The 23,142-nt window shown below is 34.7% G+C and overlaps 1 protein-coding gene across 3 annotated transcripts in view; it reads right to left on the reverse strand.

Annotated features, from left to right (window-relative positions):
- Positions 1-3,898: 3,898 nt before the first annotated feature.
- The window catches only part of LOC110033320 (putative amidohydrolase YtcJ), an 85,483-nt gene continuing 66,239 nt past the window's right edge, over positions 3,899-23,142 (reverse strand). The window contains exons 13-15 of one of the 3 annotated variants that reach the window (XM_020737251.1): positions 5,835-5,966; positions 5,600-5,715; positions 3,899-4,564 (exon numbers count right to left, since the gene is read on the reverse strand). In XM_020737251.1, the coding sequence (XP_020592910.1) occupies positions 4,390-4,564; positions 5,600-5,715; positions 5,835-5,966 (423 nt within the window). In that variant the 3' untranslated portion in view covers positions 3,899-4,389. Of the gene's footprint in view, positions 4,565-5,599; positions 5,716-5,834; positions 5,967-23,142 lie in introns of those variants that run through there. The other 2 variants (XM_020737253.1, XM_020737252.1) reach the window with 2 other exon arrangements.

A 23,142-nucleotide genomic window follows, 5' to 3' on the forward strand; every position in this document is an offset into this window, starting at 1 on the left:
CTGAGAAGAGAATCAGTTGCCTTGCTTCATTTAAGGGGGTCTCACACTATCTCGAGTGCTGAGAAGAGGACTAGGATGTCTTTCTCTATTTAATGGGGTCTTACACTTGCCTCGAAGTTCTCAGAAGAGAATTAGATGTCTTACTCCATTTAAGAGGGTATCACACCGATCTCAAGTGCAGTGAAGAGAATCAGATGTCTTGCTCCATTTAAGAGGGTCTCACATTGATCTTGAGTATAGAGAAGAGGACTATGATGTCTTGCTCCATTTATGAGGGTCTTACACATGCCTCGAAGTGCTGAGTTTATGAATTGGTGAAATGCAGGAATTTATGAAATCGTAGTGAATGTGGAGGTGTTGTGAAATTGTGTAGCTTTGTTTAGATTTAGGGATTCGTGAAGTTCATGGAAAGATTGTGTGATTGTGAAATTTGTGCAAGTTGCATAAATTTTTAAGAATCATAGAACTTGTGTTGCGAAGAGTGTGGAATTTCAAGTGAATTTGTTTATCATTTTTTATCATTTTCTTTTATCTTTTAGAGGTTTTCACAAATTGATTTTCTTTTTTCCCTTTTTAATTTTGGATTTTAATTTTATTCCTTTTCACATTCTTATGTATCATTCTTTGTTCATTATAATACGAGACCAACACCAGGTCAATTGGCTTTACATCGATCGCACAAAGGTGGCAACCCGAAAACACAAGTGCTAAATCCAAAAGATGATCTTCATTGATTTTCACTAAAATCCGATATAGCTGAATACATGCTGAGAAAACCCAAAAAAGTGTCATGAATACATCCATGCAAAAACTGTAACCTTTCATATCATATCATTTCTGCTCTAGCGCAGTCCAAAAAGTCTTGTAACGCTCCAAACAGAGAATATTACACCCTGAACACTCGATGAACGCTCCAGCTGACAACTTCTATCTCACTATATCGGCATTACACCTCGGACATCTTGCACACAACTCCTCAGGTGGGTACTTCGGTAGCACGGGCTCTGTGGTAGCATCAAGCTCACTTTCTTTGATTGGAAGGCTGGTATAATGCTCTTCCGGTGGCTGAACATGAATCTGCTCCTCGGTAATTGAAAGAGGCTCTATAGATGTCTCTCTGGCCTGTCTCCTTTCAAGACGATCCAAGGCTGTGTGCATGTGACGATTAGCATTTTCCATCTCAACAATGTTTTACTCTCATGCAAAACCTGTGGGGATTTCTCTAAAGAGGCACTAACTAACTCCCTTGTCGGTGTCATGACCATCGACTGAATCTGCTTGACCATTTCCATCAGGTCACGAGTGTCTGGAACTTTTTCTGCAACCTTCTCAGACTTCTTCCCCTTCAATGATGATTCTACTTTAGTACTGATTCTCATTATTGGTTCCAATCCATCCTTCTCTTTGTAACCGACTATGTTCATTAGGGAGCTCTCATACTCCACATTGACTTGTCCATAATCTAAGTCAAAATTTATGATACCGCCCCGTGCCACTTTTCTCTCATCCAGTGCGAGATTCAAGCCATATTTAAAAGAGAAGATCAACTTCGGTCCTGACATTTCCCTGTGGAATATATAGGAGAAACATCAACGCGTTGAAATCCCAACGAATAAGAACAAGAACAGTTTATTTACAAAAAAACTTACATGCTCTTCCTTTTTTTCATCAAACTATTGGTGATCATAAGCAATCATATGACATGTTTACTAAATCTCATCATTTTGGTCGATTTCATTGACTCCACTCAAAACATCCAGTCTCTTGAATTTGCAAGGATTCATCATTATGAAGGATAGTTTGTATTTCTTTTATATTCTTTTTAATGTCTATAAACAATCTTGGAAGATTTATATACATAGCACTCAATTCCTATGTACTTACATATGTAACACCTAAACTTTAATTTTTACATACATCCCACCTTACCCATGCATGGAAAGGTGTACTTCACAGCTTAAAAGTTAAAATGGTGATAGTTTTCATGTGATATGAATGATTTTGGTGCCATAGATATAAAAAGTAATGTTTTGATGTTAAATACACATTAATATGATCTCATCACTTACTGTCCTCTGTCTTGAATGATGATTCTACTTTAGTACTGATCTTGAATGCTTTCATCACTTACTGTCCTCATTCTACACTTTTTTTTGTTGTCATTATTGCTACCTATACACAAGTTGATGAACATATACTCCCTAATCCTAGTATGTTTGTGGTTTTCTCTCTTTCTATTTTATCATTTCTTTGGAATTGAATTAGACTTCCAACTTTGCTACTGCTGCATTCATATACCGACTTCTATACAAATACACATTAATATGTATTATGTCCAATTTGCAAGCTTTTGTTGACTATTCTTGTTGGTGCCTTTCTTGGTCTGCTACTTCGGTATTGTTCTGAGCTCATGTTGAGGGTATTTTTACTTTCTTTTTAATTTCTTTTTATACTTATTTCTTTTTTTATTATATATATATATATATATATATTGGTGGCGGCTTGTGCTTTCCCAAAAGGATAAATAAATAAACATGTACACTTTAATCACTCATTCTATACCTCATATTTATCAGATTTGCCCTACAACCTCTCAAATAATAATAAAAGAAGACCTTAATAGATTTCCAAGCTATTACATGTCAAACAAGTATATAAATCATAATAATATACATTTCATATTCAACAAAAAAATATGCCAAATATTTATACATTGACCCAATTTTTAAAGTTTATCTAAACACAATTAATTAATGGATATAACATGGAAATAATGTAACAAAGACCAAGCCATTAATTGAGATTCCCACACTCATTTGCTTGATTTAATTTAATCTTTAAAGATAATAATAATAATAATACTAATAATAATAAAGCAACCCACCATAGTCGAAAAGGCAAAATACCAAACACAGATTTTTTTTCCTTCTGTTCTGTTTTGGGTAAACCAAATAGAGATTAAGTAGCTACAGATTTGAATGGCACGGAAAACCATAGCAGTTTACCAAAGTTGCTTTTGAAGAGAAACAATCTTCCATTTTTCTATTTGTTTTCCTTAAATTTGCATAGAGACCACATAATTTTAATATTTTGACAAACTTGACTTCTAAATTTTGATTTTTCTACTTGTATGACCCTCTTTTATGCATTAAATTATTTATTTAATAATTGAAAAATTAAAAAAAATGTAATATTATTAATATAATATGCAAGATACATAAGAATTATGTGATATGTAAATAAATGCCACCTTTTTAAATTGAAAATTTTGCCCGTATGGGCTATCTGCTTCGGTAGGCGGGTTAGGTATTTAACATAGTCCAAGATTGAGTTTTGTTAATAAAACAACAACCGGATTTGATAATTGAAGGAGTTGTTGAGCAAAGTTCTCTTTGAAAGCGAAGCTGCTTTGAATTTATTAAGAAACTACTTTAGTTTTGTTCTGTTCTTCAACGGCTTGATTGTAAAGCAAAGTCCTACCAAACATGTTCTTTAATCTAATTTACTCTAAGAAATGTCATTTGAACGTCATTGTTGATTTAATTTAACTTATCTTTGATTTTGACTAAAAAACAAGTTGACATGCAAAAAAATTTTATCATTTGAGATTGAATTTTTAGTCTATTTCACTGAATTAAAATTGGTTTTCCACTTGCATAAATGTAAAACAAATGATTTTGATGAAAGAATTAGCATAAACAAGTATCATGCTTGACAACATGCTACACATATTAACATGAACTTTTGCATGAATGAAGAGTATTGGAAGGTCTTAATGATGAAACAATATTTCAATCAAAATAATGTATAATGATTTTTAATTTAGTTTTTGAGAGCAGCAAGGCCAACTAACATTAATAATAATACAGAGATTAGAAGTCTCAGGTCTAAAAGCATAAAGCAAAGCACACAGGAACCATGTCCCAGATTAATACATTGGTACATCAAACCAAACCACCAAATTCTTTGATAATTTAACATGTTGTCGTGCAAATAGATTAATAACATGTTCCATAATTACTAGAATTTTATTTGACAGAAAAATGCAACATTTCAAGGAATTTTTGCAGCCCACTTGGCCTAGTGATTAGGAGATTAGTCTCAAACTACATGGACTTGTATCCGAGGCCTAGCATTTCATAGAATTTGATCGATACAAAGAAATCATGAGTGGGCCACTACATACTATGGGATCCATCCATAGGTCAAATTCGGCTTACTAAACATTCCAAAATAGCCAAATTCTGCTAGTTCATGTATACCAATCAGCAAGCAGAACCCAAAATTCTAATTCGCAGTATCAATATGAGAGTTCCAAGAGAATCCAATGGCATGAAAGCTAAACGAAAAGACATGAGCAATGAAATGTACTCGAAAGCTGCTGAAGCTTCATGGGTAGGCCTGCAGGCCACCAACATAAGTGGCGGAAACACTGGAAGGTATGTTTTGTTCAAATTCTTCCCATGAAGAAGCTGGCAATACGATGAAGTCAGCATACTTCCCTGGGGAGAGGCTGCCTATTTCATTGTCGAGGAAGCAGGCATAAGCAGCTCCTATGGTGTACCTACAAATTGGATACAATTTATAAGTGCTTTTAACCATCTATACTCTATTTGGTGCAGGGCTTTAGTTCCAAGCAGCAAGATCTCGGAGTGCATAGGTTTGTACATGTGTTTGCAATTCGGCGCTCATATCCCACCACCTCAACAAAAAGGAAACCCAAAAATGTCATGTTAGATATTTTCAATTTTTCTTCACCTTTTTAAACCAAAGCAAGAGAAAAATATATAAATAGGTAACTTATATAAAAAATTGAGATACATAAACAGTCAACTTATATGACTGCTGTATCAGGATCTGTAAAAATTACCATGCCAAATCATTTTATGTGGATATCACTTTACATTGTCTTAATCAAGAATCCATTGTGGCGGTGCAGCTTTGTCCTCCAGTCAATAAATGTCATTATAGAACAGTTTCCAAGGGTAGAAAATACAAAATATAATCTAAAATACTATGTAAATAAAGGGGAAAGAAACCAGACGAAATAAACATAAAGTTCAAATCTTTTTGCCCTTTTCATGATATAAGAGCTCTAGGAATAGAAAGTTTTAAAATTTTTTATGCAGTTTTTACCCTCTTCATGATATAAGAGCTCTAGGAATAGAAAGTTTTAAAATTTTTTATGCAGTTTTTACGTACTCCAAAATCCCTTTTATTATGTGTTGTCCACCTCCCTGCCTCTCATAATGGTATGTTAAACATGTTATATTTTCTGAATACTCGCGTCAAATATCATTTAAATTTGATTAATAAACTGAATAGCAGATACATATAATATATGTATGTATGATATATAACTCATGAATGTTTTAATAAGTTAAAGCATTGCTTGGTTACGCAGTTTGTGCATTGAAGCAAAAATGAAAGCTTACACATTATTTTTGGTTTAACTGCTATTAATACTGCTTAGTAAAAAAAACCTGGTAATTACTATAACAATAAATTATTAACTTACTCGATAGCTATATGAAATGCATTAAACAAAAAAAGCAAGAAAAACTTATTGAAGTATAAGAAATGCATCATCAGAGCTTACGCCTTGAGAGCATCATCTAGTCCAACACGCTCGGTGGGAATCCATGCAGTTTCTTGTCCAGGGATGGTTCTGGTCATTGCTGTTTTGATACTTCTCAGTGGATCAATGTCAACAACCTGCATGCAAAAAATTTAATACACATGCAAAAGGAACTCAGGTTTTGCCAACTTAGAAATAGTTGGCCAAGCAAGTAACGATTAAACAATAAAACATAAATAACGATTAAAAAGCTTACCGGCCAGTCAGAACCAAAAGCTAATTTAGCACCACCAGTAAGAAGAGACCTGAACAGATAAGACCCTTTCTGAGCTCTAGCCTTCCCAATTTTCTTTTCAGCAGACCTGATATCATCCAGTAAATGATCTGGCTGGCAGAAGCAAAATTCAGGGTATCTATAACTTTCAACGTCCTTGATATAGCAAAGCAGCAAAGAACATGCACGAATGTTGAGGATTATAATCTATTTAGAACAACAACAACAACAACAACAACAAAAACAACAAACCTTTATCCCATCCTACTAAGTGGGGCAGGCTGTATGAATCTTTTTCTTCCATTGAATCCTATTGAGTGTCAAATTTTCATTTAATTCTAAATGACTAAGATCATTTTTATACAATATGCTCAAGTCTTTTTAGGTCTACCTCTGCCTTTCGTAACAAAAGTTGAATCTAAAACATCTATTCTCGTAACTAGATCATCATGGTCGACGTTTAATGTGACTGAACCATCTAAGATGACTCTCTCTAATCATGTCTGTCACTAGAGCTACACCAACCCTTTCACAGATAGATTCGTTTGTCATTTTGTCTCTAAGTGTCAAGCCAATCATCCACTAAGCAATTCCCATCTCAGCAACACCAAATTCTGTTTTATGCTTTTCTTTTAAAGGTAAACATTCTGCATCATAAAAAATTGTAGGTCTCAACACCATCTTATAAACTTGTCTTTTAAGTTTAAGCAGTACTTTTCTCACACAACAGGCCCGATGCATTCCTCCACTTTAGTTAACCAATCTAGATTATGCAAATAACATCCCCTTCTATATCACCATCACTTTGAACAATAGACCCGATATATCAAAAATGTTCACACTTTTTAATGATTTGATCACCCCTAGTTACAACTCTACCACTAGAGCTACAGCTAAAACCATATTCCATGTATTCAGTTTTAGATTTACTCAAACGAAGGCCTTTAAACTCCAAAATGGACCCCCATAGTTCATGTTTTCCCCGAACTCTTTCTCTAGTCTTATCCACAAGAAGGATATCATCAACGAATAGTGTACAAAATAGAAAAAAAAGGTATGAAATGGTCCCAAGTCTTTGCAGGAGACAATTTTTGTCCTAGAGTATATAAAAGTATTGAATTAGTCCCCAAACTCATTTAATATAGGCTGAAATAATCCTTATATCTTTTTTTTAAAAAAAAGAGAAATGTTAACCCCCATTAAAAGAGTCTAAGAATTAATTTGACACTTCATGACCCCTATACACTGTTCGCGGACAATTTTGAATGTTTATTTTTAAAGATTATAATCTAATTGAATTGATGATAATATATTCCTTTGAAATTAGATGATTCATAGTGTGTTGAGATTTGTATCTAATTTATGATTATATTTGTAAATAGAGAAAGTGTAAGGATTAATTTGTAAAAATATTGTAAGGATATATTTAAGCCCAAGTCATTAATCAAAATGAACTGTGATTTATTAGAGCAATTTTTCGTTTTGGTATCAGAGTCCTTAATCCTAGCTGCTTGCTCCGAAGAGTCGGGATCGGCGTAGAGAGACCTGAGACGTCTTTCTCATGAAGCAACCGTGAACTGCTCAATTTGACGAGACGGAATCAATGAAGAGAGACTCGAAACTCCCATTTTTTCTCATCCTTCGATGGCGTCCTTGCGAAGCTGCCGCGAACTACTTGATCTGACGTGTCAGGATTGCTGTATAGAGACCCAAAACTCCCATTTTTATCATCCTTCCATTTTGTCCTCGCAAGGAGGTTTCGGCTTCAAATGCAGGGAAGCAGGAGAAGCTTTGGTAGTTTTCGTATGCAGCACTCCTATCGCTGCCTTCTCAACAGGCTCTAACCACAACTATATTGCAGGAGAGACTGGCACAGAGAGGTAGGCCTGTTATGGTCTTGTGCACGGCTCTGCGGTGAGGAAGGCAACGAAGAAGGGCCTTCATTTCTAGAGTTTCACTTGATGACAGAGAGGAGAAAAGGCAGCGCAAAAGGGCCTTCATTTGGTTGTGTATATTTTTTGAAGGATAACAGACATCGGTAAGGAAGTTGAATCCCAATGATGAGAAATGCATTTTCATGGGTTATTCCATTACCCAGAAAGGGTATGTTTGTTGGAGCTTGATAGAGAAGAGTTGTTTGTGAGCATTGATGTGTTCTTTAGAGAACTCAAATCATACTACACCCTAGAAGTAACCTCACCCTTTAATGGCTCACCAGGTATTGAAGGTAAGAGGTAAGAGGGGGTACGTAATTGTGAGAGGTCGTCCTATGATTTGGAATGAATCAGTTGAGAAGCCCAAAAATAAGGAGATTAAACAAATAGATGGTGAGATTCAAGTTGAAGGGGAGCCAATGGTGTATACAAAGAGTAATCAGGATAAAAGAACTGTGCCTGCAATGTCAGTCATGTCAGCTAGTCTCTTTTCCTGGTCTACCTCGACTCTTGTGACACCTAATCCATCGACCTCAAACTCAGAATGCATAGGTGATATGATTCCTCTTATGTCTACTTCCAACGCCATAACTTTAAGAAGGACCTCTCGCAATAAAGTGAGACATACTCTCTTCGTCTTGGATGAGAACATGACATTGCTCAGTTTGTTTTATACTCTAACATATCACTTATACATGAAGAATTCATTGCATCTTTGGACACTGTCTTTATACCCAAGTATTGACATGTAGCTAAAGACGATCTCAAGTAGAAAGCGATCATGCATGAAGAGCATGGTGCTCTCGATAAAAACCGAACATAAAAGATAGTGTCACTACTATAGAAAAAAATTAATTTGGCTCAAGTGAATGTTCACAATAAAACAAAATCGAGAGAGGAAAGTGGAGCGTTACAAAGGACGATAGGTGTTAAAAGCGTACAGTCAGATGTGTGTCAATGGCTTTGACAAAACATTTGCACCAGTAATGAAGATAACCACAATGTGAATACTAGTTTCTCTGAGAGTGAATGATGGGTGAAGGTTACACTAACTCAATGTGAATTATGTGCTTCTTCATGGTGATTTACTAAAGAAGATGTATATTGAGATATCACCAAGATTATGTACATGTGAAATAGTTGGCAAGGTGTGCAGGCTCAGAAGGTCACTTGATGGCTTGAAATAGTCTCCTCAAGCCTAGTTTAACAAGTTTAGAAAGGTTATATTGTGCATAGAATATCAGCAGATCAATGTCAACCATACGATATTCTTTCGACAACATGGATGTTACACCATTATGTTTGCTATGTATGTTGACATAATTGTTAGTGGTGATGATGAGATAGAGATTGTTCAGATAAAAGGTAAGATTGGGCAAAGAATTTGAGGTAAAAGGTCTTGGATAGCTCATATTATTTCTTGGGATTGATGTGGCCCGTGGACCATAGGGGTGATCTTGTCTCAGAGGAAGTATGTATTAGATCTCCTGACGGAAACAAATATGCTAGGATGCAAGGCTATAATCCCTCCAATTAATCAGAAAGCCAAGCTGAGCGCAGAGACAGGAGAGTCATTTGATCGTGAGAGATACCAGAGATTGGTAGGTTGTTTAATCTACCTAAGTCACACTCGTCCTGACATCTCATTTGCAGTGAACGTGTTAAGCATATGGACGCAGTGTATCAGATTTCAAGATACCTAAAGAGTGCACCAGAGAAGAAATTGATCTTTAGGAAAAATGGGCATGGATATTGATGTCTATTGTGACTCTGATTAGGCAAGTTGTGTTGATGACTGGAGATCTACATTAGGATATTACATATGTTCGTAAGGGAGAACTTAGTAGAAGAGCAAGAAATGATCGGTGTAGTGAGGTCAATAGCAGAGGTAGAGTATAGGGCTATGGCTTTAGCAGTTGTCGAGAAGATGTGGCTGAGAGTCTTGTTGGTAGAGCTCAAGGTGGACCAAGGAACTCAAATGAAGATGTGGTGAGACACCAAGTCAACAATCAAAATTGCCAACAACCTGATGCAGCATGATGGAACTAAACATCTGGAGATTGACGGGTTCTTCATCAAGGAAAAGTTGAATAACATAGTAACAGAGCTAAGTCATATAGCCACTTGAGAGCAAATGGCTGACCGCGTCAACAAGGGACTTAGCTCATGAGAAATTGTATATGTTATCTGACAAGATGGGTTTAATATATATCTTTTGCCCATCTTGAGGGAGATTGTTGAAATTTGTATCTAATTTATAGTATTGTTTGTAAATAGAGGAAGTCTAGAGATAATCAGATGTCGGCCAGATGTAGAGTTGGTGTTCATCACAATTCGAGTTGAAGTAAAAAATAAATTTGGCTATGTGGTTAGGAGATTAGCCGGCATTGGGAATAGAGAAATTGGGGAGAGGATAGGGCTTTGGAATTGGCATCTTGATGCCTTCTCTCGGATGAAACATATTGCTTTTCTTCGATCGTCTCCTCATTCGAACAATCAAAAACAAACGAAGAGATCGAGTGAGAGGAGAAACTGTCGTGCCCTAGTCGAGAAGGGAAGATGACACAGGAAGAAGTGTGTTACTGGTGTGCAGTGTAGAGCTGCACGAAAAAGAGGAGGAAGAAAGAAATCGTGCTAGCGGGCTCAACTTACCCAAGTTTGGCGTCGAGCAACTTCGGCACCGTCTTAGCGTGCAAGAGTAACATCCGAAGGAAGGGAAGTCGACCCCTAGTCAAACAGCTTTGGCATTGTGCTTGCATAAATGAAGAGGAAGAATGTTTGTGAGCCCTGTGTGTAATAAGAAGGCTCCCTATTGTTGCTAAGCACGCACGAGGTTTAGGGCAATCAACAAAAGACTTAAAAGTAAATTAATAAAAGGTTACATATTTATGAGTGTGAATTTAATTAATTAATGTGTTAATATAAAGTTACTTAAAATAGGCATCGTAAGTGGAAAACTTGATTCCAAGGAGAACCAAGTTGGCCCGTGCATGAAATTGAGTTTTATGTGCGAACGATAAGAACCAAATCTTCTAGATATTTAATATTTTATGATGTAAATTTGCTTAAATTAAAATTATTGGTTTACTTACTAAATACTAATAACATGCTTAGTTTAATCAAACAATAAAGGTAAAAGACTAGAGGTTGAATTAATTAAAGTTAAGAAAAAAGAGAAGAGTCTTGTGCAAAAAAGCAAAGAAAACCTTTTAAGGTAAGAAACTGTATATTTGTTTGTATCAATTTAAATATAGGTCATTAGATATGTGTACCCTTTAGATTCTTATAATACTATGCATATTTAATTGAACCAGGTGTTAATCAAAGGAAGTGAAGTGAAGGGATAAGAATTTCAAAGGTTATTTAAATCAGACGAGTGATTAGTTTTTTTTTTTTATGCATTAAATTATTATTTTAAAAAATATATAATTTTCTTATTAAACAGTTTAAAATAAGATTTTCAATTATACTTTGTATATTGAAAGTCTGAAATGATGTAAGAAATAGAAGGACAAAAAATACATATAATGGTACATTTTAAAGGATTTTAATTGATATAAAATGTTAATTAAAGAACTAAGTCATACAGGATTACCCCCATATGGTACTGACAATGGATGCAATGTACTCGTGCACATTAAAATAGTGGTAAAGATGTACCTTTGGGAATAATTTGAGGGTATCTTTGGGTACAAGTAGAGGGTACCTTTGAGTAAAATTTTGAGGGTGTCTTCCAACAAATTTTTTAGTATACCTTTAGGTATGACATTAATCTAGTGATGACTATTACAAATGTTAAAATGGTAAATACTTAAAGTGAAACGAGAAATTATAAAATTAAAGTGAAAGTTCAAAGGTTTTATAATAAAATGAGTTGCATTTTCTATTGGTCATTCAACAAATCATAAACATCATAACTTAATGTAAATATTAGATCATAATTATTCACTAAGTCATACTTAAGAATGCAATTAATGTTTTCTAGCAGGAGAAGAAAAGTTATAAGTTGATATATGTGATAAGAGAGACTTGATTTACCGGAGAAGGACCACTATTGCTAGATATTTTTTTATGATGATAGTTTACTTTTACTGTTTTCTTCAGATATTGATATATTGTTCAACACTGGCTTGAGATATTGTCTTTGGATGTTAATTCTGAATACTTTAAATTTTATTGCACTTTGTGGATTAGTAGCACTTCTATATATATATATATTGAAAATTTATAAATTTTGCGAAAGGTAAAATGAAATGTTAATATCGTCCCCACCTTAGTTAATTCTAAGCACCTGACCAGGTCGTGACAAGAAAAACGACATAGAAGAGCAAAAATTTTACTTGACAAACCCTAGAGGCTGCACCGTGCGATGGAGGGGAGCAATCAACTTCAAGGGGTGAAGGATAAGAAGTTTGTTAATGTTGGAGTCAGCGTGAGATGGAGGGCAACAATCGGTTTTGAAAAGTAGCATGCAAGGGAAGGTGTCGCCATCTCAGGAGGAAGCACCATATGCATCTGTGCTGGTCAATATGAGCCCTAGTTGAGGAAGCAACGACGTTGTGCTTGTGTGAAGAGGAAAAGAAGTAGGAGGCGACATCCAGTGTTATGCTGCATTGAGTCTTGACCAATGGCGGAAAAGAGAAAAGGAATGGAGGCACTTTTGCGTGCGAGGATGATTTGGGTGTTGAAGCGAATGAAGCAAGGAAGCTGAGTAGAGTGAGATTTCTCTCATGCGGGGGTCATCTTGTGCAAAGCAGTGAACTTAGCCTGCATTGGTGTTGCTGGTTTGAGTAGGAGAGCTTTATTAAGCCTAACGAAAAGTAAGAGCGCATCGCATGTAGGGGAGACCAAACCAAGCAGACGAGCTAGGATTTTATCATATTAACTAATAAATTTTAATTTAAATATTTATTTATTAAACCTTTAGCAATAAGGTTAATTAAATTAGGATTCAAGCTATAGAAACTTGAGATTCGGATCAAGAAAAGGTTAACAACAAAAAAGTAAGGATAGGATTGTTATTGGATATTTATTTATATCAATTTGATTCATATTTAAGACGTTAAGATGTAATCACATTACTCATGTTTGAAAGCCTAATAAGGATGTCTTAGGTGCAAATTCAAGCAGGAAGATGTGAGCACAGTTTTGGCTAGGTCAGTGGAAAAAGCAAAGATCTTGTTACGGTAAGTTTAAAGTAAAATTATATATATATATATAGATATATATTGACTAGAAAAATAATTAGGATTACATAAAGTAAAAAAATGGAAATTTAACACTTAAATAATGTAAAGTTAATAGTTATTTAAAATAATAGATATATTAATTTTTAATAATATGAATACCCATGTTTATTTGTAAGCTTCAATTTTAGAAGAGTGGAGGTTAAGGAAAATCAAAGAACAAATAAATCAACATCGAACTGGGTACTTTTACTTTTAAACTTAAGTGATATTTTATTTTTTCTAAACCTAATACACTGTTAATTGTTTAGAGAAATTTTATGTTGCCCAGCTAAAATCAAAATGATTTATTTACTCTTTAAGTTTATTTGATCATATTGAACTGCATGTCGTCGTTACCTGTACATGTTCATCAAATGCATAATTCAAGTTATTATATTATGTATTGAATATTATGAAAAAAAAAGAATGAGATTTACTATTTTAAGTGCTTGCATGTGCATGCATGGTTATAATATAATCATCCATCTATGGTACTAGCAGGAAAATGCTACCCATGCAAGTAAATAGAAAAAAAAATATTGATATTAATGAGTTTTAGTTAATACAATTTTAGATGGTGCTTTCGTGACGATTGTACAGATATAACTGATATATATATGCTACTAATATAATAAAACACCCTAAATATAATGAAATATCATAAATGATCATCTTCATAAACTATCAATTTCTTTGTACTAATTTATTAAAGACTTAACTGACATGCATATTGTTTTCTCCTTCATTATTTTATTATAGTCTAATAGTGTGAGTATTCACCGGTTTTAGTTAACTCACTGTTATTTTAAAATAACTTCTCAGGTTTAATTTATTGATTAAAAAATGAATAATAGAGAGAAAATGTTTATAAACGATGCTAATAACTAGAAATGACGTAAATTTAACTATTTTGCTTTAATTCATTTTCATAATTGCTCTTTCATTATCTAAATTTTAGTCATAAAACAATTTAATTTTTAATCGTCCGACCATTTGTACCCATCATGGTTAATTCCAAGCTTCGAGATAAGTCGTGACATAAAATATCTAAGTCAAAATTTGAAAGTAAAGGTTCGTTTGGCGTAGCTTATCTCTGCGTTTGGCATTTTCATAACGTCGGGGTAGCATTTGGTTAGTGCGTTAGGGCCGACGGTCGGGGAACGCGCGTAAGGATTTACGTTATAATTCGTAGGATCGTCCGCCGCTAGGATTACCCTGCGTTTCGCATTTCCTCACAGCTTAATACTCCTCAGCCCCTCGATCCCGTCTCGTCGTTGTCCTAGCTCTGCAATCAAACTCCCTTGATCTCGGCCCTCGATCCCGTGCACCCCTCCCCTCTCCCATTACCCGTCTGGCCTTTAGGTGGTAAGCAGTTCGTTAGGTGGTGGATCGAATGTTGTGTGAAATTTCACAGGTACCCCTCTTATGCATTGTGGTTTTGCACAGCTACTCTTCCCTGTAGAGATATGCTATTTGTGTGCTTGCCTGTGATGGTATAGGGGTGATGGAATTATAGTGAGTTGGGCAATGCTATTATTGGGATGCATTGGGCAATGCTATTAGTGGGAACAAATTTTTGATCCTTCGTGTTACAGGGCTTTCTTCATGCGATTTCTTCCTAGTTAGCTGTAGAGAAATTTTTTATCCTTCGTCTGAAATTTCGCAGGCTCTGAAAAACATATTTCTTGTGGGAAGATGGTTGTCTGTGATGGTTAAAGGCATCACATAAATATGAAACTTTAGGTTTTAAATGAGTTTATTTCTCTTTTTAAAGGTTAGATGATGGTAAATTTGTTTTCATATGAAAGATTTGTGTGGTATAACGGGTTTTTAAGGAAAATTTTCAAATGTTAGGTATGTGAATATATAGGAATTGGCTTATATGCATGCAAATGCCCCTTGATTTTGGATTGTTTGCCCCTTGATTTTGGATAGTTTGTTTGCATAGTTGATGAAAATATTGTCCTGCTCTATTTGTATGGTATGTTAGTGAGTATCACTTTTATTTAAGCATTATGCGAGAGGAATTTGTAGCTACAAGCTTCAACCATTGCTATTTGATTTGAAGTGAGAGTTTTGTGAGGAATTGACATGTATACCACACAATTCCTTCAAAATATATCCAACTAACACCTAAAGTTTCATATTCATGTGTATAAAACTTAGATGTCACAAAGCTTTAATATACTTAAGGGGTGATTGGATTATGGCGCTGCTAGTGGAAAATAACTTAGCTTTAATATTCCAAGCAATTTATTGGCATTAATGAAGCATGAATGTTAAGCATAGTTATGTCCCAAGTGAAAATGAATTGGTTGTGACTTTTCTACAGGTGTTTATTGTTTTTCAATTTCTTGGGGGTAAAACTTCTGCTAGTGGAAAATAATTACAAGAGAAGAGCTTTTTTTAATTGCATTTAGAAGGAAATGAATGCCATTTTATTTAGAAAGAAATGAATGCCATTTTATTTCACTAAGGGAGATGGGTTAAATTATTGAACTCCTCCCATGCAACATATATAGTACAATAACGTTTCGTTTGCTTTTGCATATGGGTATGTATGTAATTGCAATGCTTGGATGGTATGTATGTAATTGCAATGCTTGGATGGTATGTATGTAATTGCAATGCTTGCAGTTCTTATATAATGTATGCTAGAAAATGGACTAGCAACATTTTTTACCGTCCTTTCTTCTCAATACCCAACACTGACAGTTGATGGCAATGTTCATGATGTCTGTATCCTTGTATAGTTTGGAATGGAGATTATGAATCTCAATACCTATGTGAGAATTTGAGAATTTGAAAATTTGGTATGCTTGTATGCTTTATGCTCCGGAATGGAGATTATGCATATGACATTGCAAGCATGGCATGTGGTAGCATCAAATTATTTCTTAGTAGTTTATAGATATGAGTGCAGCTATACGAAATTTTGAGCCAGTGCCAAGTAAGCACAAATGAGTGCATATCTTGGAATTAATATTGAATTTCATCTTTATAAGAACTAAGTCTATCTAGTGAAGATAAACTATCCCGTGTACAGGCAATTGACCATCATAGGTTGTATCTTCAAAGTATATGAAATGAAAAGCAACCTGACTTGTTTAATGACCCCAAAAAATGATAGAACCAAAACAATAACAAAACTAATCATGTTGCATATTGATGAAATCTTAAGGCAATCTTTAGAGTTCTCCTAATTTGAAGGAATGTGTATCATCTTTTGTGCTTGAGAATTTGAGAATTTGGTATGCTTGTATGCTCGAGATGGAGATTATGTATATGACATTGCAAGCATGACATGTGGTAACATCAAATTATTGCTTAGTAGTTTATACGTATGATTAGTCCAAATGCTATTGCTTCTGACAGTGTAGGGTGCTTCTTCCTCATACATATTCCTTTCTGGAGCTCTTCTTCCTCATAAATATTCCTTTCTGGAGCTCTACTATTTCTTCAACAGTGAGGCTTTAATGAGAATTCTTGAAATCTTACTTTTTTTGGCATGGTTGGGACTAATAATGATGTTGTGTCTTGTTCTTTATTGTTGTGCAAGCTTTATAATCTGTGTTTTTTTTATCTCTGATGGTGGTGAAAGAATGTTAAGGAGGACATTGGTATTATGGAGATAATGACCATGATGTGTTGCAAATTAGTGAAGCATCATTTTGTTTCATATGGTGTGATTATTGATTATTTTCTGAATGAGTACACTAGGGACATATATGAAACATGTATATAATTGAATGTTTTTGTGTTTGACATGCAAATCTGTATGAACAATGAGATATGTTTGTAAATGTCGCCAACCACATATGTGAGCATCACTCAATTACTTTTATATTAATACCAAATATGTGAGCATCACTCAATTACTTTTATATTAATATTAAAATTATTTGTTATGTTGTTCTGTTTAACCATCAATTTTTCATATAGTTCCAACATAGTTATGATGAACGAAGGGGGTCCGTCCGCTATGTAGTATAAGGAAGTTACAAATTTTTTTTGCAATATCTGTATTACAGAAATTGAACTTGGTAATAAGTCAACCACGTATATCAACAAGTAAGGTTGACAAAATATTGTCAAAATGTTCAAAGAATTGACAAGAAGGGTTTACGACATGCTCAAATTCAAAAACAAAGAAGATTAATTGAAGGAGTGGAAAATTTGGAAGTTGAAACGTTGATCCACTAGGTTGGGTTGGGATCCCGTTAAACAACGATTGATGCTCCCAATGAATAGTGGGTTGAGAAATTGGATGTACTCACCACACTCTCAGTTTGTACATTCTCTTATTTTTTTCAGTTTTGTGACTAAACCCCTCCTATACAACGATACAGGTCATGCTAACAGTCAAAAAATACAGACAGTGCGGAATTGAGCCGGAGTTCGAAGAAAAATTGGATATTATGTTTAAGAGGGTTGTCGCGACGGGAAAGCATGCATTCAAACCAAGCGAGTTGATTTGCAGGAATACCAGATGACTTGTCAGCAAACAGGTTATGACTAATGAAGAAGAGCCTAGCATTAACCAAAAGAAGATGAAGGAGTCCAGTTCCATGTCCAAGAGGCTCAGGCTTGGCGGGAGGAAGAAAGTGAATGGCACTTTGTGAAAAGCTAATTCGACCAACTAATTGTTGCTTTTGCAGCTCCGCCTCCAGCTGCTCCCCCTGACAGCACCATCTTAGATTGCGTTGTCATTTTGGATGTTATTCCAGAAGTAGTTGTCGATATACACTTTCAGGCAAAATGTGTTAAAAAACTTGAGGACCCTACTCGTAGGCAAATATTCATGACACTGCGACCTGAGCTGCACATTGAATACTTGTGTTTTAGTAGAAGAATTAGTCTGTTTATTTTAAGTTGTCACTAGATTTTTCTCTTATGTTTTTTATCTCGAAAATTTTATTTATTCTCTTGAACAATTTATGTAATTCATTTTTTGATGCTTTGTAGTCATTTTTACTATTTCATATTTCTGTCACCATTTCTCCATAAATTATTTCACCCTAACACATTTTTCTATTCAGGATAGACTCACAGCAAGAACTTCGTAAAAGAATGACATGGGTTGAATCACAACTTCATCCGACACTCATGCGGGGTAAATAAAAGAACATTTCGGGTGTGGAAGAAAAAATGGGTTATCCTACGTGATATGTAATCATATCAATTTTCCAAACAGGTCCATATAGTGGTTGCCACTATGACACTTCACAATTTCATTCGACGACATCCCTCTCAATCAGATACGGACCCATATAGTGGTTGCCACTATGACACTTCACAACTTCATTCGACGACATCCCTCTCAATCAGATACGGACTTCGCTTTGGCTGATGGCGATCAGCTTATTCTCTCCAAAAACTTCAGAATCTCTCGTCGGCCAATCATTACCTTAAGATGAGATCGAGTCGATTGAATTTGAAACTCAGGACGGTGAAGGAGTCTATCGCAGATGTTATATGTGGATGTTGATTCAACCACGCTTCTTTTTCTATTATACTATATGTTTATTTCTAATGTATTTCGTTGTATTATGGATTTGTATTTTATAGTTTTATGAAGAATTTTGTTTGTTTTTTTAAAATGTTTGAATCTATAATAAGGACAATTTTCATTTAGTTAGGATCTTGTTCCTATATAGAACTTAATTTAATTTTCTGATATGACAAATGTTTTTTTTTGTGTTTTATCTCAATAGCAGCATGAGCTCTTGGATTTCAGAGACCACCCGAGTTGTGCTATGTTACTGCGGATTGTCGGCTCCGTTACTCATGTCACGACAACCTCATAGTAGTATGAGAGTTCTACAGTTGTCAGAGGGGCGTTTCAGCGCGATTAGGTTTCTTCCGTTGGGCCGACATTCCGGCATACTCCGCCACCGACATTGATCCTTGTACGATGGATTCTCAAGAGGACAGTACAGTTGAGGACAAACGGCGTCAGAGTTTTAAATTAAACATTTTAATATTTTTAATTGTACTTGTAATTGTATTTCTCTTTATTTTATTTCTTCTGATACTCACGAGATAGTGAGCAGTGTATTTTATTTTTTTGAACTGATCTGTAACAGTTTGAGGCTTTTATTCTATCTATTATTTCTCTCATACAGTTCTGTTGCAAACAACTTCACCAAACAGGGGTAGAATACCCATTTATCTAGCAACAACTGACAATAAGCTATTTTGAATAAGCTTCCCCAAACAACAATCCAGCTTATTCTGATAATCTGCAGATTATCAAATTATCATAATAATCTGCTTATTAGCAGACTATAAATAATCAACAGCTGCACCAAATAGACCCTAAATGTGGATTTACATAATTTTGATACTCATAGAGATCTGAAAATTTTCATCAAGTGACTCCCGGCAGTGAAGCGAGTCTTTGAATATGAGGATATTCCACCAAACAAAATGATTAAACCAGTTGTCATCAAGTTAAAGAAGAGTGCGTTGCTGTGGTAGAACAATTTGAAACACCTACACCAGCGTGAGAGAAAAATTAAAATCATTATATATCCAAGATAAAATGGGAGATACAATGCAAGTACTTACCCGAACATTACAGGTAGGATATGTTCTTGAGACTTACCAATTACAACATCGCAATTGACCGCCACATCTTGTAGGCCAATTCAATCTTAGGATTAAGCAGCAAGAGTATATCGAGTGGAACATCCAAACCGAACTAGCCTGAGGAGAAACTATTTCATAATGGAAAGCAGGTAGAGCCAACCGACATTTCAAAATACATCCTAACCAGTAAGTGTTTCACGTGTCATAGATTTGGGAATATTAAAACAGATTCCCTAAATAAAAATGATCACTTTCACTAAGTAGAGAGCAGTTGAAGAAATTGACACTGATATAAGAGAAGATGAAAACTTCAGAGAGGGGTCTCAACTCCTCGCTGACGAGGAAGAGACAGTGAGTTAAGTTGAGCTTATGAGAGAGACTCCCGATAGATTAGCCTATCAGATGAAAGAGCTACTAATCGAAATAAATTAAAAATAGTATAGTTTACCTCGTTAATAGTTGTCTCCGTCATCTACAAACGTTTTCCCTTCTATCGCTCATTCTTTACTCAGCTAATTAAACTTGAAAAATTAGTTTAAAACAATTATAGACTAAGCAAGCCAGTAAATACTCATATTCATAAACCACATTAATACAAAAGAAAAGAAAACAATATGCATGCTAGTTAACATTTTTAATAAATCACTATAAATATTTGATGTTATTTAAAAAATCTTATTATATCAATAACATATCAATATAGTTTCATATATATACAGTTGTCAAAAAAGCATTATCTAAAAATTTGTACCAATTAAGGTACTTCAATATCAATATCATTTTTCCATATACGTGCATGGGTGTACCTTAGTGCTCCCCCACTAGTACCATTAATGAGTGACTATCACAGTCAGGCATGTACATAGAAGTAATCTATGCAAATCATTTCATTCAAAAATTCATCACTCAATTGTAATACATTAAATATTTTATACTATGAGATTATAAGCATTCGCATCGACATGAATGATAAAATTTAATAATACAACAATCAATTGCATTAATCAAACATAACTAATAACCCATAAAACTGGTTTAGAAAAGATCAAAATGGAGCTATAATTTGAATAGTATTCACCTCATTAAAAGACAATTTGTTTGTTCTTGGCGTCGATTCTTCTAAAGTAGAAAATCTAAAGCATGAAATTCATGTTTATTAAAATTTAATTTATGTTATCATATTTATACAAGTAACCTTTTAATTATAAAACTATTTTCTATTCAAAAATCATTATCAAATAATTTAATTAAAGTTATTAAAACTTACTCACATGAGTTCTGTTGAGCCCTACTCAACTTCGTCTCCTTCATCTACCATACGCACGAGTTTTGATTTCTGCAAGACTCGGTTTAATCCACATAGAATAGCTTTTATTAATCCCTCACACGAAGCCGCGCCTCCTTTGTACAAAGTCGCTTCTTCTTCCTTCCACACTTTTCTCCTCTATTTTTCCTCTCAATAAGGGCGCGACCTCCTTCAACCTATAGATCGGGTCGCACATAGCACAAACTACACTCGAGCACCTCACTGTTGTGAAGATAGTGTCTTGTGTTGAAATAAAGGTTGACCAGCCTCTTCTTTCTCACGCTTCTTTCTCCTAACTTCTTCCTCTGCACTCGCACACTAGCCGCTCGAAGCTCGACGCCGCCTCCTAGCACGAGAACTCTTTCGATCGAACCCGCACGCGGCTTTGACCCTCTTGGTAAGTTCCTGCCTCTCATGTTGATTTATAGGGCGAACTCACCTCCTAAACATCCAAACTCTCGTTTCTTCTCTCGTCTGTTCGTTTTCTCTGAATCATCGTTTCTCCTACGTTCTTCGCATTGTCTCCCTTGTAACTGAAACGAGACTACTACAATTATTCCCACTTACAAAAAATTTCATCCTTGAAATTAAAAAACGAATCGCACATCAAATCTCATTAAGCATTTTCAATCGGACTCCCTTCTTCTATAACTTCGATTGTGGCACTATGTCTGGATGGATATACTTATTAATTTGATTTAACTTCAAATTTTTAATTATTATTTTCTTATTATTATCTTATTGACTCTTTTTTCATGATTCAATTAATTAATACTAAACCTTGAGCTCTGATACCACTTTTGTCATAATCTGACCCAGGGTTTGGAATTAATCAATACGGGAACAGACGCTCGGATGGTGAGAATTAAATTTTCTATATTCATTTACTATTTAAAGATGAAAGAGTCACTCATCGAAATAAATTAAAATAGTATATTTAACTTTACCTCGTTACTGATTGTCCACTTCTTCTATTATAAATATTTTCTCTTCTATTGCTCATTTTTAAATCAACTAATTAAACCTGAAAAAAAAAGTTTAAAACTATGAGATGAACAAGTCAACAAATACACATAATTATAAATCATACTAAAACAAGAGAAAAGAAAAATAATATGCATGCTAGTTAAACTTTTTTAATTAAACAATATAAATATCTGATGTTATTTAAAGAGTCTTACTATATCAATAGCATATCAATATTATTCCACATCTATAAAATCGGCATAGAAGCACTGTCTAAAATTTTATACCAATTAAGGTACTTTAATATCAATATACATTTGCATATACGTGCATGATACCTTAGTGATCCCCACTAGTACCATCAAGGGGTGACTCCATCATAGTCATTCATGCACACACAAGCAATCTCTATAAATCATATCACTCAATTATAATACATTAATTATTTCATATTATGAGATTACAAGTATTCGTATCGAAATGATTGATCAAATTTAATAATAGAATAATCAATTGCATTAAACATGCATAATTAAACAACCTACAAAACTAGCTTAGAAGAGATATCAAAATGGTGTTATAATTCAAGAATAGAAGTACTCACCTTATTAAAAACAATCTGCTTGTTCTTGACGCTGATTCTTCAAAAATGGAAAATCTAAAGCAAGAAATTCATGTTTATTAGAATCTAATGTATGTTATCATATATATAAAAATAGCTTTCTAAGTATAAATTTTAAAAAAAAAATTATTAAATACTTTAATTAAAGTTATTAAAACTTATTCATAAGTTCTGATTGAGCCCTACGCGAGTTTGGCTCCATCTACCGTACACACGAGTTCTTATTTCTGCAAGGCTCGGTTTAATGCACGCAAAATAGCTCTTCTTAATCCCTCACACGAAGCTGCACCTCTATTGTACAGAGTCGCTCATCTTCTTTCCTTTGCCCTCTTCTCCTTTATTATTCCTCTTGATAAAGGAGCGACATCCTTCAACCTTCAGATCGGGTCGCACATACTCCTCCCTGCGGCGAAGATGATGTCTCGTGCTGAAGTTAGGGTTGGTAGGCCTCTTCCCCCTCACAACTTCCTCATCACAACTTCTTCCTCTATTTGCGCACGCTAGCCGCTCGAATCTCGACGCGGCCTCCTCGTAGTATTCCTTCCATCGAACCAGTAAGCAACTTAGGCCCTCCTAGTAAGTTCCAACCTTTCATGTCAATTTATAGGGAGAACTCACCTTCTAAACTTCCTACCACTCTTTC

The sequence above is a fragment of the Phalaenopsis equestris genome, unplaced genomic scaffold (genome assembly GCF_001263595.1).
Source record: "Phalaenopsis equestris unplaced genomic scaffold, ASM126359v1 Scaffold001136, whole genome shotgun sequence".
Lineage (NCBI taxonomy): Eukaryota > Viridiplantae > Streptophyta > Magnoliopsida > Asparagales > Orchidaceae > Phalaenopsis > Phalaenopsis equestris.